Consider the following 15,488-nt stretch of genomic DNA (forward strand, 5'->3'; position numbering starts at 1 on the left):
TCCAGTGGTAAGCCTGTAGAGCGCTTCAGAAAATTCATTCCTCTTTCAGGCCATGATGGAGAAACAATGATGAATGTAGTACTGGATACTCTGCTTGAACATGATCTCTCTATTATGGATTGCCGTGGCCAGAGCTACGACAATGCAAGTAACATGTCGGGTAAATATAATGGATTGCAAGCCCGTATCAAGCAAATCAACCCACTCGCTGAATATGTGCCCTGCTCAGCATATTCTCTTAATCTTGTTGGGTCATGTGCTGTGGAGTGTTGTGTCGCTGCAGTTTCATTTTTTGGACTTTTACAAGCACTCTTTAATTTTTTCTCTGCTTCAATGCATCGGTGGAGTATACTCGAGTCAACCATTCATGGAGATGTCATCAAATCATTATCAACAACAAGGTGGTCAGCGCAGCATGATGAAACACATGCTTTGAAAGACAGCTTTGCTGAAATACGTTCTGCTTTGATCCAAATAGCAGAGGATGAAGACCAGACAGCAACTACAAGAAGCGAAGCAGCCAGCTTAGCATCAAAATTGGAAGATTTTGAATTGGCCTTACTGTGTGTGCTTTGGGACTGTATACTGGAACGGTTAAATGCCACGAACAAGACACTTCAGAAAATTTAAATTGAAATGGCTACTTGTGCTAACCTCTATGCAGGCTTAGTGGAATTTGTAAGCTCACTTCGCAATTATGAAGCTTTTGAAATGTTTGAAGAGAAAGCTAAACTGCTGGTGAAAGACTACAGTTACCGGGCTGATCATCAGCGGTCAAGGAAGAGGAAACGCAATTTTGAAGAGCCAGACAATGAAATTGTGTTGCTACCAAGGCAGAAATGTAAGACAGCTACATACTTCGTCATTCTGGATTCACTGATTACAGAATTGGTGAAAAGAAAAGAAATCTACCAGAATCTCAATGACAAGTTTGGATTTCTGTTCAAAATTACTACTATGCCAGATGCAGAATTGAGAAAAGCTGCATTAAAGTTGCAACAACACCTTTCAGCAGATGTTCAGGACACATTTGTTGAAGAAATAGTTCATTTTTCTGGGTATATGAATCAGATTAAAGCTCCACCTGAAAAATATGCACCCTCAGCTGCTTTGAAACATTTAAGAAATGCAGGTATCTCAGAAACCTTCCCTAATGTTGACATAGTGTATCGCCTTTACCTAACACTTCCAGCTGCTAACTGTGAAGGAGAAAGTTCATTTTCTGTTTTGAAAAGAGTGAAAAACCAGCTCCGTTCAACAATGAGCCAAGACAAATTGTGTAACCTAGCCTTGTTGACCATTGAGTCTGATCTAACAAGAAATATTGATTTTCAGAATATAATTGATGATTTTGCCAATATGAAATCCAGAAAAAAGTTTATTTAAGAAGTGCCTGTGAATATAAACAATTCTTTACTTTCTTGAGTTTATATGATTTGATAGTCTTATGCATGATGCAATGATAACAATAATGGTCAGTGATTTATAAAGGGAATAATAGTGCTGTAGTGGTTATGCTGAATATAATAGGTACATGATGTCACTACTTCAATAGCCTAATCTAGTAATACTATGCTGTCTTGAGTTTATTCTCTTTAAAATGCATGATTTAACAAGATAGTTATAATGGCTGTTGGTAAATGGTTTTGGTTGTCTTGATGTACTTTCCCTATTAAATTTAATCTAAATAGCCAGAATGTATTTAATTAGACCTTAAACAGGCTCACACCGACCCCCCCCCCACCCCCAAGCTGGAAAGGGTCGCTTCACTTACCCATAACTCAAAGGGGCCCCGCCAATTTGAACAGCCTAGGGCCCGGAGACTTCTTAATCCGGCCCTGCTACTACCACTACTACTACCCCTTCTACTACTACTACTACTACTGATGAAATTAGGACACATGTGCGGCTTCTGGTTGTCTTTGTTGTGGACGTTTCGCCATCCAGTGGCTGGCTGGATGGCGAAACGTCTACGATAGGGATGCCCGGGTGTTGCGCATGTGTCTTAATTTCATCTTGTCGGTATTATATACCATTCTTGTACTACTACTACCACCACCTCTTCCTGCCCATATATAGCCGTCCTGCTCCACTTCTGGTTAGTGTGACTTTGTAAATGGTCCAAGTTGGACCGAAACGTCGTCGTAAGCTTCTCTCTTTTATGTGCGGGTTATTTGTGTATCGTTCCAGTCACTGCATTGTGCCTTTTTTTTGTTATTTATCACACTATGTATGCCACTACGCTTCTTAAATCTCTCAAACCAACCTTTGCTGGCTTTAAATTCACTCACATCACTAGTTGCAGACATTTTTCTAATAAATCCTCATGCAACTTCCTAGCCTTTTCACTTATGATCGCTTGAGAGATGCTATCTCCTGCTATCTGTTTTTCGTTTATCCACACCAATAAGAGTCTCTCAACATCTTCTATCACTTGCGATCTCTGTTTCGAAAACACAGTTGCACCTTTGGCAAGAACAGCTTCCTTGATTGCCATTTTCTTGGACACAGTAGTAGCGATGGTTGATTGGGGTTTACTATACAACCTGGCCAGCTCGGAGACACGTACTCCACTTTCATACTTAGCAATGATCTCTTTCTTCATCTCTATAGTAATTCTAACCCTTATTCCTGTAGGGTTGGCACTAGAAGCTTTCTTGGGGCCCATGGTCACTTATTTTGCAGATGAAATCACCAAAAACGCTGTAATAATACGAAATGTTCCGATTGTATGCTTGGATGTTACCGTGGAGGCTGGCTTGTAAACAATGCCACCGGCGGAACATGTGAGGCTGGCTCAGGCCGCACATTAGACGCGTCTCGGACGAACAGCGTTGAGCGAGTTTTTTAGTGCTATGCGAGGCAAAATTTTAACGATAAAATGTATCACTATGCGGATTTAACGTTATGTGATGCCAACGGTATGTGAGGGTCCACTGTATATATATGGCGTAAACAGTCAAAGGGTTAACTATTTCCATTATTTCTTATGGGGAAAATTAATTCGACTAACGGCTAGCTCTCTGAAATGGATTAATGCCGTTGGTCGAGGATCCACTGTACGTACTTTAATTCAAACAGTTCAACAACAGTGATAAGTCAAACAATAACACAGTTTTCAAGTTCTGTACATTAGACGAGTATAATACTGTATTGGAAACATCTGATGCTATGTAATATTTGGTCCACAAATGTCAATAGAATATTATCACTATAGTATTAACTGAAGAGCTTGTCATTATATACTGTATAATAAGTAACTTTTGGAAACAAATACAAACGCTTACCTGTTGGCCTGTGCTCCCAATATTTAGGTCTCATCCTTGTGTACTTTTCAATAAAAAGTAGGATTGATATGCTGTGAGGAGTAACGACATCTCTCTCTCGTCTATTTGAACCTCCATACAAGAAAGACACCCTCTGACCAATCATAACTTTTTACCCTGTGAAAAAAAAGTAACAGAACTGTAATAAATTTATACATTTACTTACCACCTGCCATGAAACAAGCTGCCTCTCCAATAATGCAAAATAAGCAAAGACAGCATTAAATAAAGAGAAAGTTGAAAATATATTATGTTTTCAAACAAGTTTAAAAACCATTGTTGGAAAAGAAATAGGTAATGAATCCAAATAAAGTAAAAGAATGCAGACAGGAACCAGCTGATCCATCACCTATCATAATGAAATGTGTTACTTAAAACATGTTTATGGAGTAAGCACCAAGATCAGTAGAAATCAAGACCTTGTCACTACTAGACTAGTATCTGCTAGATAAGTATCTTTGGCAGTTCAGTTTGTAAGGTTAGTCCATTTCAGGCCCCCAAAAATACACTTACAAAAACACTTACAAAAATACACTTACATAATTGTTTGAGTTAGGAGCTGTTCAAAATTCGAGGTACCACTGTACGTATGTACCAGATAAATGGGTTATTATATACAGAGATTGTAACCTGATAAATGACCAGTTATTTTAGTGGCAATGTTCGGAGACTATCCATATACTGGAGGGGTAGATGATCACACACAAAGTGGGAGTTGTCACAGCTGCTCTTTGCTGATGACACTGTGCTCTTGGGAGATTCTGAAGAGAAGTTGCAGAGATTGGTGGATGAATTTGGTAGGGTGTGCAAAAGAAGAAAATTAAAGGTGAATACAGGAAAGAGTAAGGTTATGAGGATAACAAAAAGATTAGGTGATGAAAGATTGAATATCAGATTGGAGGGAGAGAGTATGGAGGAGGTGAACGTATTCAGATATTTGGGAGTGGACGTGTCAGCGGATGGGTCTATGAAAGATGAGGTGAATCATAGAATTGATGAGGGAAAAAGAGTGAGTGGTGCACTTAGGAGTCTGTGGAGACAAAGAACTTTGTCCTTGGAGGCAAAGAGGGGAATGTATGAGAGTATAGTTTTACCAACGCTCTTATATGGGTGTGAAGCGTGGGTGATGAATGTTGCAGCGAGGAGAAGGCTGGAGGCAGTGGATATGTCATGTCTGAGGGCAATGTGTGGTGTGAATATAATGCAGAGAATTCGTAGTTTGGAAGTTAGGAGGAGGTGCGGGATTACCAAAACTGTTGTCCAGAGGGCTGAGGAAGGGTTGTTGAGGTGGTTCGGACATGTAGAGAGAATGGAGCGAAACAGAATGACTTCAAGAGTGTATCAGTCTGTAGTGGAAGGAAGGCGGGGTAGGGGTCGGCCTAGGAAGGGTTGGAGGGAGGGGGTAAAGGAGGTTTTGTGTGCGAGGGGCTTGGACTTCCAGCAGGCATGCGTGAGCGTGTTTGATAGGAGTGAATGGAGACAAATGGTTTTTAATACTTGACGTGCTGTTGGAGTGTGAGCAAAGTAACATTTATGAAGGGGTTCAGGGAAACCGGCAGGCCGGACTTGAGTCCTGGAGATGGGAAGTACAGTGCCTGCACTCTGAAGGAGGGGTGTTAATGTTGCAGTTTAAAAACTGTAGTGTAAAGCACCCTTCTGGCAAGACAGTGATGGAGTGAATGATGGTGAAAGTTTTTCTTTTTCGGGCCACCCTGCCTTGGTGGGAATCGGCCGGTGTGATAATAAAAAAAAAAAAAAAAAAAAAGAAAGAAGGAACACTGCATCAGGCCTATTGGCCTATGCGAGGCAGGTCCAATTCTCCCACTGGCTTAAGCCAATGCCTTGACCTAGTCAGGTCAGTCACATCACTTAAGGGAGGAGCATGGCATCTGACCTAGTAGCACATGCTAGTCAGGTCCAACTCACACCCACCCACACCCACTCATGTATTTATCCAACGTATTTTTAAACTACACAACGTTTTAGCTTCTACGATGGTATTCGGGAGTTTGTTCCACTCATCTACAACTATTACCAAACCAGTGCTTTCCTATATCCTTCCTGAATCTGAATTTTTCCAATTTAAAACCATTGCTGCAAGTCCTGTCGATGTTAGATATTTTTAGCACGCTACTTACATCCCCTGTATTAATTCCTGTTTTCCAGTTATACAACTCAATCATATCCCCCCTGATTCTATGCCTTTCTAGAGAGTGCAGAGTCAGGGCCCTCAGTCTATCCCCATAAGGAAGATTTGTGATACATGGGATCAGCTTTGTCATCCTCCTTTGTACGCTTTCCAGTGCATTTATATCCATTCTGTAATACGGTGACCAAAACTGCACAGCATAATCTAAATGAGGCCTAACCAAAGATATATAGAGTTGAAGAACAACCTGAAGACTTCTATTATTTATACTTCTTGCTATGAAGCCAAGGATTCTGTTAGCTTTATTGCAAACACTTATGCACTGTTGTCTTGGTTTCTGATTACTGCTAACCAGAACTCCTAAATCCTTTTAGCAATCCGTAATATTAACATCTACATTATTTAGTTTACATGTGGCATGGTTATTTTCCTGTCCAACATTCAAAATATGAGGATGTAATAACATACTATATGTATATGCAACGACTATCTTTAAAAAAAGGTAACTATACTCAGTGGAGTGTGACAAAGACCAATTGTGACCTCTATAATTGTATTTTTGCACTACTGCTCACAAAATGAAGGATGGGGTGAACACTAAACTAGTCACTCAGGCAGCACAAAGTAGTAAAGCTAAGGAGTATGGCATATTTATTTTGGGATCCTTCTTCAGGTCCTCCTTCACAATGCAACCCACAACAGTTAACTAATTCCCAGGTATCTATTTAAACCACGAAATGTCAGCACAAAGTGCTAGAATGAAAAAAGATATATGAAGACATTTCACCAACCAGTGACTTAGTTTAATACAGAAAACAAATGGTGGACAGCAGGAAGAGGTAATATCAGGTGATCTGTCTCTCAGCTTCGATAGATGTTCAGTCCCTCAGCCTTGATAAATCTAAAGCAGATGTACAAGGATGGATACTTTATACCAGAGAGAGGTGAAGTGAAGAAAGTAGAAATGGTGTCACAGGTGGGCAGAGATCACTAGTGAAAGTAGGTCACACCTATAGGTTAAGAAGAAAGCATTAGAATTGTAGAAAAATTCTATGTACCAAGATTCTAAGACAGATACAGTGGTACCCCGAGTTTCAGTCATAATTCGTTCCAGAAGGCTGTTCAAGTGCTGTTATCGAACAAATTTGTTCCCATAAGGAATAATGTAAATTAGATTCATCCGTTTCAGACCCCCAAAAATACACTTACAAAAGCACTTACAATAATACACTTACATAATTGTTCGAGTTGGGAGCTGTACGAAACTCAGGGTACCACTGTATTATAATAATAATGATATACAAAACTGACAAGTAAATGAATAAGACTTGTGCAACACCTGTTTCCAGTATTTATGTCTCCATCACAAGACTCACAGAGGGAATATTCCTAGGAATCCACCTTGACAGCAGCCTCAAATTCCAGACACACATTCAACAAATTTCTAAGAAAATCTCTAAGACAGTGGGCATACTATCAAAGATACGGTACTATGTTCCACAATCAGCTCTCCTTGCACTGTATCATTCACTCACCTACCCTTATCACACACATGGAATTTGTGCATGGGGATCAACAACATTAAATCACCTAAAACCACTAATAACCCAGCAAAAGGCTGCAGTCAGAATGATGATAAATTCCCACTCCCAACAACATACTCCACCAATATTCTAAGGTCTAAAACTGCTCACCATTAAGAACATCCATACTTATTCATGTGCCTACTACATACATAGAACACTACACTCAAAACATAAACCCTCCACTCAAATTTCTCCTCACCAACCTAAATAGGACACACAGCCACAACACAAGACACAGATCTTTTTTTTATGTACCCCTTGTCCATATCTCACTGTGTAAAAACTCTATGCACATAAAGGGCCCCAAAATTTGGAATTCATTACCAGTAAATACTAAAGTAACCAGGTCTGAACACCAGTTTAAGGCTCTTCTCAAAAACAACCGACTCACCCTAAACTAAATACTCAATACTCAATATTAAACTTTTACCAAAACAACTATCCAAATTTTTAACTTCAAGTCTAGATGCCCAAAGTTCATACATTATTAACCCTTAAACTGTCAAAACGCAGATCTACGTTCACATGCGTAGCGCTCTGACATTGATTTTCCACATTTGAAAGCGTGTAAAAAAAATGTAGAGCTACGTTCGGAGCCTGCCGCACGTCAATGTATATTTACATTCGGACAGTTTAAGGGTTAATCCTACTTTGTAGTATAAATACCTACCCAAAACAATACAGCCTTACACCCAATTGTAGCATTCTTATACTGTTAACTACATACTTTCAACAACTCACAATGTTATATTCCTATAATTTCATTTCAATATTCATTAATGAAACTACATATTGTAATTAGAATAAAACTACTGTCTGCTATAAACAAAGAAGTATACCTTAAACAAACTATGAACAATTCCTTTCGTATTAAGCAGTACGTAAGCCATTAAATTAAGTCTGCCCATAATGCCTAGGCATGATAAGTGGCTCTCTTTGCACTGTACCCCATTATTGTAATTTCATAATCTTAATGTAACACTGCAAAGAAATAAACTTTGTTTGTTATATCTACTTTATTTTTATCAAGGCTGAGGCCTTGATAAATCAAAACACCTCCTATTGAGACTGAGGGACTGATCACCTCATATTAACTTTTCTCTTCTCTATAACTGACTGATAAATCCACTGGTTAATGAAATATTTCCACACTAAAGACACCCAAGTGTTGCACATATCTTATGCATCTACTAATCAGTTTTGTAGACCATTAATATGATAAGGTGTTAGCAAACTTGCCCATACCCTCTTGCCTTGCCCAGGTTAAATCATTCTTGGTGACATAAGAACATAAGAAAGGAGGAACACTGCAGGAGGCCTGTTGGCCCATACTAGGCAGGTCCTTTACAATTCATCCCACTAACAAAACATTTGCCCAACCCAATTTTCAATGCCACCCAAGAAATAAGCTCTGATGTGAAAGTCCCACTCAAATCCAACCCCTCCCACTCATCCCACTCATATACTTATCCAACCTAAATTTGAAACTACCCAAAGTCCCAGCCTCAATAACCCAACTAGGTAGACTGTTCCACTCATCGACTACCCTATTTCCAAACCAATACAGTGGACCCCCGGTTAACGATATTTTTTCACTCCAGAAGTATGTTCAGGTGCCAGTACTGACCGAATTTGTTCCCATAAGGAATATTGTGAAGTAGATTAGTCCATTTCACACCCCCAAACATACACGTACAAACGCACTTAAATAAATAAACTTACATAATTGGTCGCATTCGGAGGTGATCGTTATGCGGGGGTCCACTGTACTTTCCTATGTCCTTTCTAAATCTAAACTTATCTAATTTAAATCCATTACTGTGGGTTCTCTCTTGGAGAGACATCCTCAAGACCTTATTAATATCCCCTTTATTAATACCTATCTTCCACTTATACACTTCGATCAGGTCTCCCCTCATTCTTCTTCTAACAAGTGAATGTAACTTAAGAGTCTTCAATCTTTCTTCATAAGGAAGATTTCTAATGCTATGTATTAATTTAGTCATCCTACGCTGAATGTTTTCTAACGAATTTATGTCCATTCTGTAATATGGAGACCAGAACTGAGCTGCATAATCTAGGTGAGGCCTTACTAATGATGTATAAAGCTGCAGTATGACCTCTGGACTTCTGTTGCTTACACTTCTTGATATAAATCCCAGTAATCTATTTGCCTTATTACGTACGCTTAGGCATTGCTGTCTTGGTTTAAGGTTGCTGCTCACCATAACCCCCAAGTCCTTTTCGCAATCTGTATGGCTAAGTTCTATATCATTTAACTTATAAGTACTAGGGTTATGGGCACTCCCAAGCTTCAGAACCTTGCATTTATCTACATTGAACTGCATCTGCCACTTTTCTGACCAAGAATAGAGTTTGTTTAAATCCTCCTGAAGTTCCATAACAATTACGTTTGAATCGATTATCCTACCTATCTTTGTGTCATCGACGAATTTGCTCATATCACTAGTAATTCCCTCATCAAGATCATTGATATATATTATAAACAACAACGGGCCCAAGACTGATCCCTGTGGAACGCCACTTGTTACAGATCCCCACTCGGATTTAACCCCATTTATGGACACTCTCTGCTTCCTGTCAGTTAGCCATGACTCGATCCATGAGAGCACTTTTCCCCCAATGCCATGAGCTGCCACTTTCTTTAACAGTCTATGGTGCGGAACTCTATCAAAAGCCTTACTAAAATCTAAGTAAATAATATCAAATTCTTTATCGTGGTCAACAGCCTCAAAAGCTTTACTGAAGAAAGTTAATAAATTAGTTAGACAAGACCGGCCTCTTGTGAATCCATGCTGAGTATCATTAATCAAGCTATGCTTATCGAGATGGCTTCTTATAATCTCAGCTATAATTGACTCTAGTAATTTGCCTACAATTGAGGTCAGGCTTATTGGGCGGTGACCATCATCTTTATGTAAGATACACCTAAGTAAATTATTTCTAAAATAAACTAACACAATTATTTTATGAAATTAGTATACAGTACATAAAACAGTTCAAATTCATTCAAATTCAAACTTTATTTCCACATGATACATTGTTTGTACAGAAATGGGTGAAGCTTGATAATGAATATATATGAAGTCCCTGGTTATGCAGAGCATTTTGTACAAGTTTAAGCCTATCTCTAAACTACAAGGGCAATAAATACTATGTAATAGAACCCCTGTATCCACGACTTCCGGTTCTGCTGTTTCAATTATCTCTGGTTTATCTCAGCCCAAAAATATTACGGAGGCTGCAATTTGCACTTCCATTTTTTTTATCGTCTGATTTCATTAATTTTTTTACTGTTTGAATAAGAGTGCATAAAATAAGGTCATATAAAGTTTTATTAAGATCAGTCAACAAACAAATGAATCAAAAAAATATTATTTATTTTTTTTTTTTTTTATTATCACACTGGCCGATTCCCACCAAGGAAGGGTGGCCCGAAAAAGAAAAACTTTCACCATCATTCACTCCATCACTGTCTTGCCAGAAGGGTGCTTTACACTACAGTTTTTAAGCTGCAACATTAACACCCCTCCTTCAGAGTGCAGGCACTGTACTTCCCATCTCCAGGACTCAAGTCCGGCCTGCCAGTTTCCCTGAACCCCTTCATAAATGTTACTTTGCTCACACTCCAACAGCACATCAAGTATTAAAAACCATTTGTCTCCATTCACTCCTATCAAATACGCTCACGCATGCCTGCTGGAAGTCCAAGCCCCTCGCACACAAAACCTCCTTTACCCCCTCCCTCCAACCTTTCCTAGGCCGACCCCTACCCCGCCTTCCTTCCACTACAGACTGATACACTCTTGAAGTCATTCTGTTTCGCTCCATTCTCTCTACATGTCCGAACCACCTCAACAACCCTTCTTCAGCCCTCTGGACAACAGTTTTGGTAATCCCGCACCTCCTCCTAACTTCCAAACTACGAATTCTCTGCATTATATTCACACCACACATTGCTCTCAGACATGACATCTCCACTGCCTCCAGCCTTCTCCTCGCTGCAACATTCATCACCCATGCTTCACACCCATATAAGAGCGTTGGTAAAACTATACTCTCATACATTCCCCTCTTTGCCTCCAAGGACAAAGTTCTTTGTCTCCACAGACTCCTAAGTGCACCACTCACTCTTTTTCCCTCATCAATTCTATGATTCACCTCATCTTTCATAGACCCATCCGCTGACACGTCCACTCCCAAATATCTGAATACATTCACCTCCTCCATACTCTCTCCCTCCAATCTGATATTCAATCTTTCATCACCTAATCTTTTTGTTATCCTCATAACCTTACTCTTTCCTGTATTCACCTTTAATTTTCTTCTTTTGCACACCCTACCAAATTCATCCACCAATCTCTGCAACTTCTCTTCAGAATCTCCCAAGAGCACAGTGTCATCAGCAAAGAGCAGCTGTGACAACTCCCACTTTGTATGTGATTCTTTATCTTTTAACTCCACGCCTCTTGCCAAGACCCTCGCATTTACTTCTCTTACAACCCCATCTATAAATATATTAAACAACCACGGTGACATCACACATCCTTGTCTAAGGCCTACTTTTACTGGGAAATAATTTCCCTCTTTCCTACATACTCTAACTTGAGCCTCACTATCCTCGTAAAAACTCTTCACTGCTTTCAGTAACCTACCTCCTACACCATACACTTGCAACATCTGCCACAAATATATATACAAATATATATACTGAAAACTGGATTTGGCAGTAAACACTGGAGATGATGATGATGATGATTACTGATGATGATGATGATTACTGATGATGATAACTGATGATGATGATGATGATGATGATCCCTTCAAAGGCATCCAAGAAACGGTACATTACATAGATGTAATCCTATGCCTGCATGCCAACTATACACCACCAGTCAATGACGTTTTAATCCCTTAAATGGGAATGAAAGTAAACTCTTAGGATTGAAGCTGCTGGATAGCATTCAAAACAATGTTGTCTCTAGAGAACTACTAAAACATGGGACAAGATAATCAAGATGGATTCAAATAGCAGCCACACACATTAACGTGTTTGGACTGCATCATGCTAGGAAACAAGAGCATGCCTGCCTACCCTCCCAAGAAACTAATTATACACAATCCTCATCTCTGATTACTTACTAAACTCAGTGCTCTGGAAAAAACAGCCTGATGACAAAAAATAATACCACACAGGTTATGCTGAGAGCTTCATTAACTCAGGTCGTGGGAGAGCAAGAAGTGCTGATTTAAGAGGTGTCTCAGAATTAATAACTATGCTTCCTCATTACATACTGAATGATCTGTCATACTTGTTGCTCTCAAGCTTGTGGAGACTACAACCCTAGGGAGTTTAATTGTAACTGACTGCCCTCCTTCGTTACTTTTTCTAAACAGCCTGAGATTTGAATGTACAATGCTTTTGAATGACATAGCACAGATCTAAATAAATTATTAAGAATGGGATTAAAGTTAAATTTTATGGGATTCCTTTTCATAGAGGCCTTCATGACCATGACAAAATTTATGGATTAGCTAAACTAGCATTAAATAAGATGTCTAGTATTATTATATTTTTTAAATACAAGTATAAAAAAAACTGTCAGAAAAAAACTAGCAAATGAGTTTGAAGCAGAACATTCTAGAAAGGAACTAGCAGATCAATTGTCTATAATGAAATATATTAAGTAAAACATGTCTATGGACAAAATAACAAAGCCAATAAACTACAAGATGTTGTTACCTGGAGTTTACCTGGAGAGAGTTCCGGGGGTCAATGCCCCCGCGGCCCGGTCTGCGACCAGGCCTCCTGGTGGATCAGAGCCTGATCAACCAGGCTGTTACTGCTGGCTGCACGCAATCCAACGTACGAGCCACAGCCCGGCTGGTCAGGTACCGATTTTAGGTGCTTGTCCAGTGCCAGCTTGAAGACTGCCAGGGGTCTATTGGTAATCCCCCTTATGTATACTGGGAGGCAGTTGAACAGTCTCAGGGCCCCTGACTAGTGAAATCTGTGTTTTGTTCCAGTCACAGTATTGTGCCTTTTTATCCTTCCTTATGGTTAATATGGAGACAAAATGTAAAGTGTGAATAGTGGTCATTGTCACAGGGTGTGCACTGTGCTACCATGGAGTAGCACTGTGCTACCATGAAGTAGCACTGTGCTACCATGGAGTAGCACTGTGCTACCATGGAGTAGCACAGTGCTACCATGGAGTAGCACTGTGCTACCATGGAGTAGCACAGTGCTACCATGGAGTAGCACAGTGCTACCATGGAGTAGCACAGTGCTACCATGGAGTAGCACTGCACTGCCATGGAGTAGCACTGTGCTACCATGGAGTAGCACTGTGCTACCATGGAGTAGCACAGTGCTACCATGGAGTAGCACAGTGCTACCATGGAGTAGCACTGAGTTGCCATGGAGTAGCACAGTGCTACTCCATGGAGTAGCACAGTGCTACCATGGAGTAGCACTGTGCTACCATGGAGTAGCACAGTGCTACCATGGAGTAGCACTGCACTGGCATGGAGTAGCACTGTGCTACCATGGAGTAGCACAGTGGACTTTGCTGTGCCATCTCAAAACTGCCACAACACTTCCTAAGAGGGGACAGAAAAATTAGTTTCCCTTTATAATTCACGATTATATTATTAAGATGTATATTGTAAGTGTGCAGCAGTCACGTTGCACACCTAGAATATACACCTCTGGTCCAAACATTCAACCTGACACACACACCAACTTACACGATATGACATAACACTTCATTGTTAATGATTTAATATCTGAAACGTTGCCACTGTATCCACATTTTGGATTACTAAATTCGAACATTTTGTAAATTTTGTTTCAAATCATGGTACAAAATATGAAATAATTAGAAAGCCCATAGAATGCACAGCATTTTGGGCAAACAGGACATTAGCAAGGAAATAGTTAAGATAAGGTTTGTTGGGGTTTTTAACCAGGAGTGTTAGCCACCCAGGATAACCCAAGTCAGTCAGTGTGTCATCGAGGACTCTGTCTGTCTTACTTCCATTGTGGTCCTTCAATCTTGTCCCCCAGGATGCCACCCACACCAGTCAACTAACACCCAGGTACCTACTTAATTGTACTTGTGTACCTGCACCTAAATAAACTTACTTACGGTGTCCTGTAGCTCGGTTAGTAGTGCACTTGATTCACACATTAACGTCCGTGGCAAGGTTTACAGCCGTGGCGAGGTTTACAGCCGTGGCGAGGTTTACAGCCGTGGCGAGGTTTACAGCCGTGGCGAGGTTTACAGCCGTGGCAAGGTTTACAGCCGTGGCAAGGTTTACAGCCGTGGCAAGGTTTACAGCCGTGGCAAGGTTTACAGCCGTGGCAAGGTTTACAGCCGTGGCAAGGTTTACAGCCGTGGCAAGGTTTACAGCCGTGGCAAGGTTTACAGCCGTGGCAAGGTTTACAGCCGTGGCGAGGAGTGAACCGTGGACACTCTGGGTGAGCACTGTGTCACCAACCGTTATTTTACACCTTGTAATACATACTGTACAAACTATATACATCATGAAATAAGTACTCATTTCTTGTGGAAACTATTATTTTGGGAGATTATTAATATAGACAGAACTAAGCGCTAAACTCACAAGGGTTTAGTCAAACACTAACTTGCTTTTAGTTCACTTGTATGACGTTCTTCAGAGCCTTGCAAATCAACTATACACTAACATATATACACCTTTTTTGGGTTATCCTAGGTAATTTACATATATGTTACTATGTATAATAATTGAACTTATATGTACCTGTACCAAAATAAACTTACTTAACACCTCAACTCAAAAATAAAATTTTAACTTCTTGTTGGGGTTATTAAAGGCCACCAGTAGTGACGCTTTATTGTGCTCTAGTTCTTTCCTTCAGTCCGGGAAGAAGATACTATTAAGTTAATCTGGGCAGGAATTAGGAAGAAAACAATGTGTTTCAGGAAGGAGCGACAAAAATATTAAACTGTCATGTTGGATCATCACCGTCTTTCCCCGAGTCTTAACACTAGTAGAGGCACAAGTCTTACTCCTTCAGTGAACATGTTAGTGCAACACACACAAACTTGACTGCCCCGCCACCGCCACCCTAACCCCCCGTCACCACCCCAACCCCCTCCGCCCCCCTCCACCACCCCACCTCCGGCCCCCTCCACCCCCCTCCACCACCGCCCCCTACACAACCCTCACCTCCCGCCCCCTCCACCACCCCCATCCCCGCCCCCCTCCACCACCCCCATCCCCGCCCCCCTCCACCACCCCCACTTCCGCCAGGCTGAGGGACTGATTACCTCAAACTCCTCTTCCTACACCTTTCTGATTTGTATTGGACTGATGGAGCCACTGTGTGGCGAAACGTTTCTTCAATAAAGATTCCCA

The 15,488-nt window shown here is 40.5% G+C and overlaps 1 protein-coding gene across 5 annotated transcripts in view; it reads right to left on the bottom strand.

Annotated features, from left to right (window-relative positions):
• Window positions 1–15,488, bottom strand: part of ida (anaphase promoting complex subunit 5 ida) — a 348,644-nt gene that overhangs the window by 332,878 nt on the left and 278 nt on the right. For 2 of the 5 annotated variants that reach the window (XM_070093407.1, XM_070093403.1), the window contains exons 1-2: window positions 14,891–15,073; window positions 3,288–3,443 (exon numbers count right to left, since the gene is read on the bottom strand). In XM_070093407.1, coding sequence (XP_069949508.1) covers window positions 3,288–3,432 — 145 coding nt within the window. In that variant the 5' untranslated portion in view covers window positions 3,433–3,443; window positions 14,891–15,073. Of the gene's footprint in view, window positions 1–3,287; window positions 3,444–14,233; window positions 14,558–14,870; window positions 15,075–15,488 lie in introns of those variants that run through there. The other 3 variants (XM_070093405.1, XM_070093404.1, XM_070093406.1) reach the window with 3 other exon arrangements.

Source organism: Cherax quadricarinatus, chromosome 42 (genome assembly GCF_038502225.1).
Source record: "Cherax quadricarinatus isolate ZL_2023a chromosome 42, ASM3850222v1, whole genome shotgun sequence".
NCBI classification, from domain to species: domain Eukaryota; kingdom Metazoa; phylum Arthropoda; class Malacostraca; order Decapoda; family Parastacidae; genus Cherax; species Cherax quadricarinatus.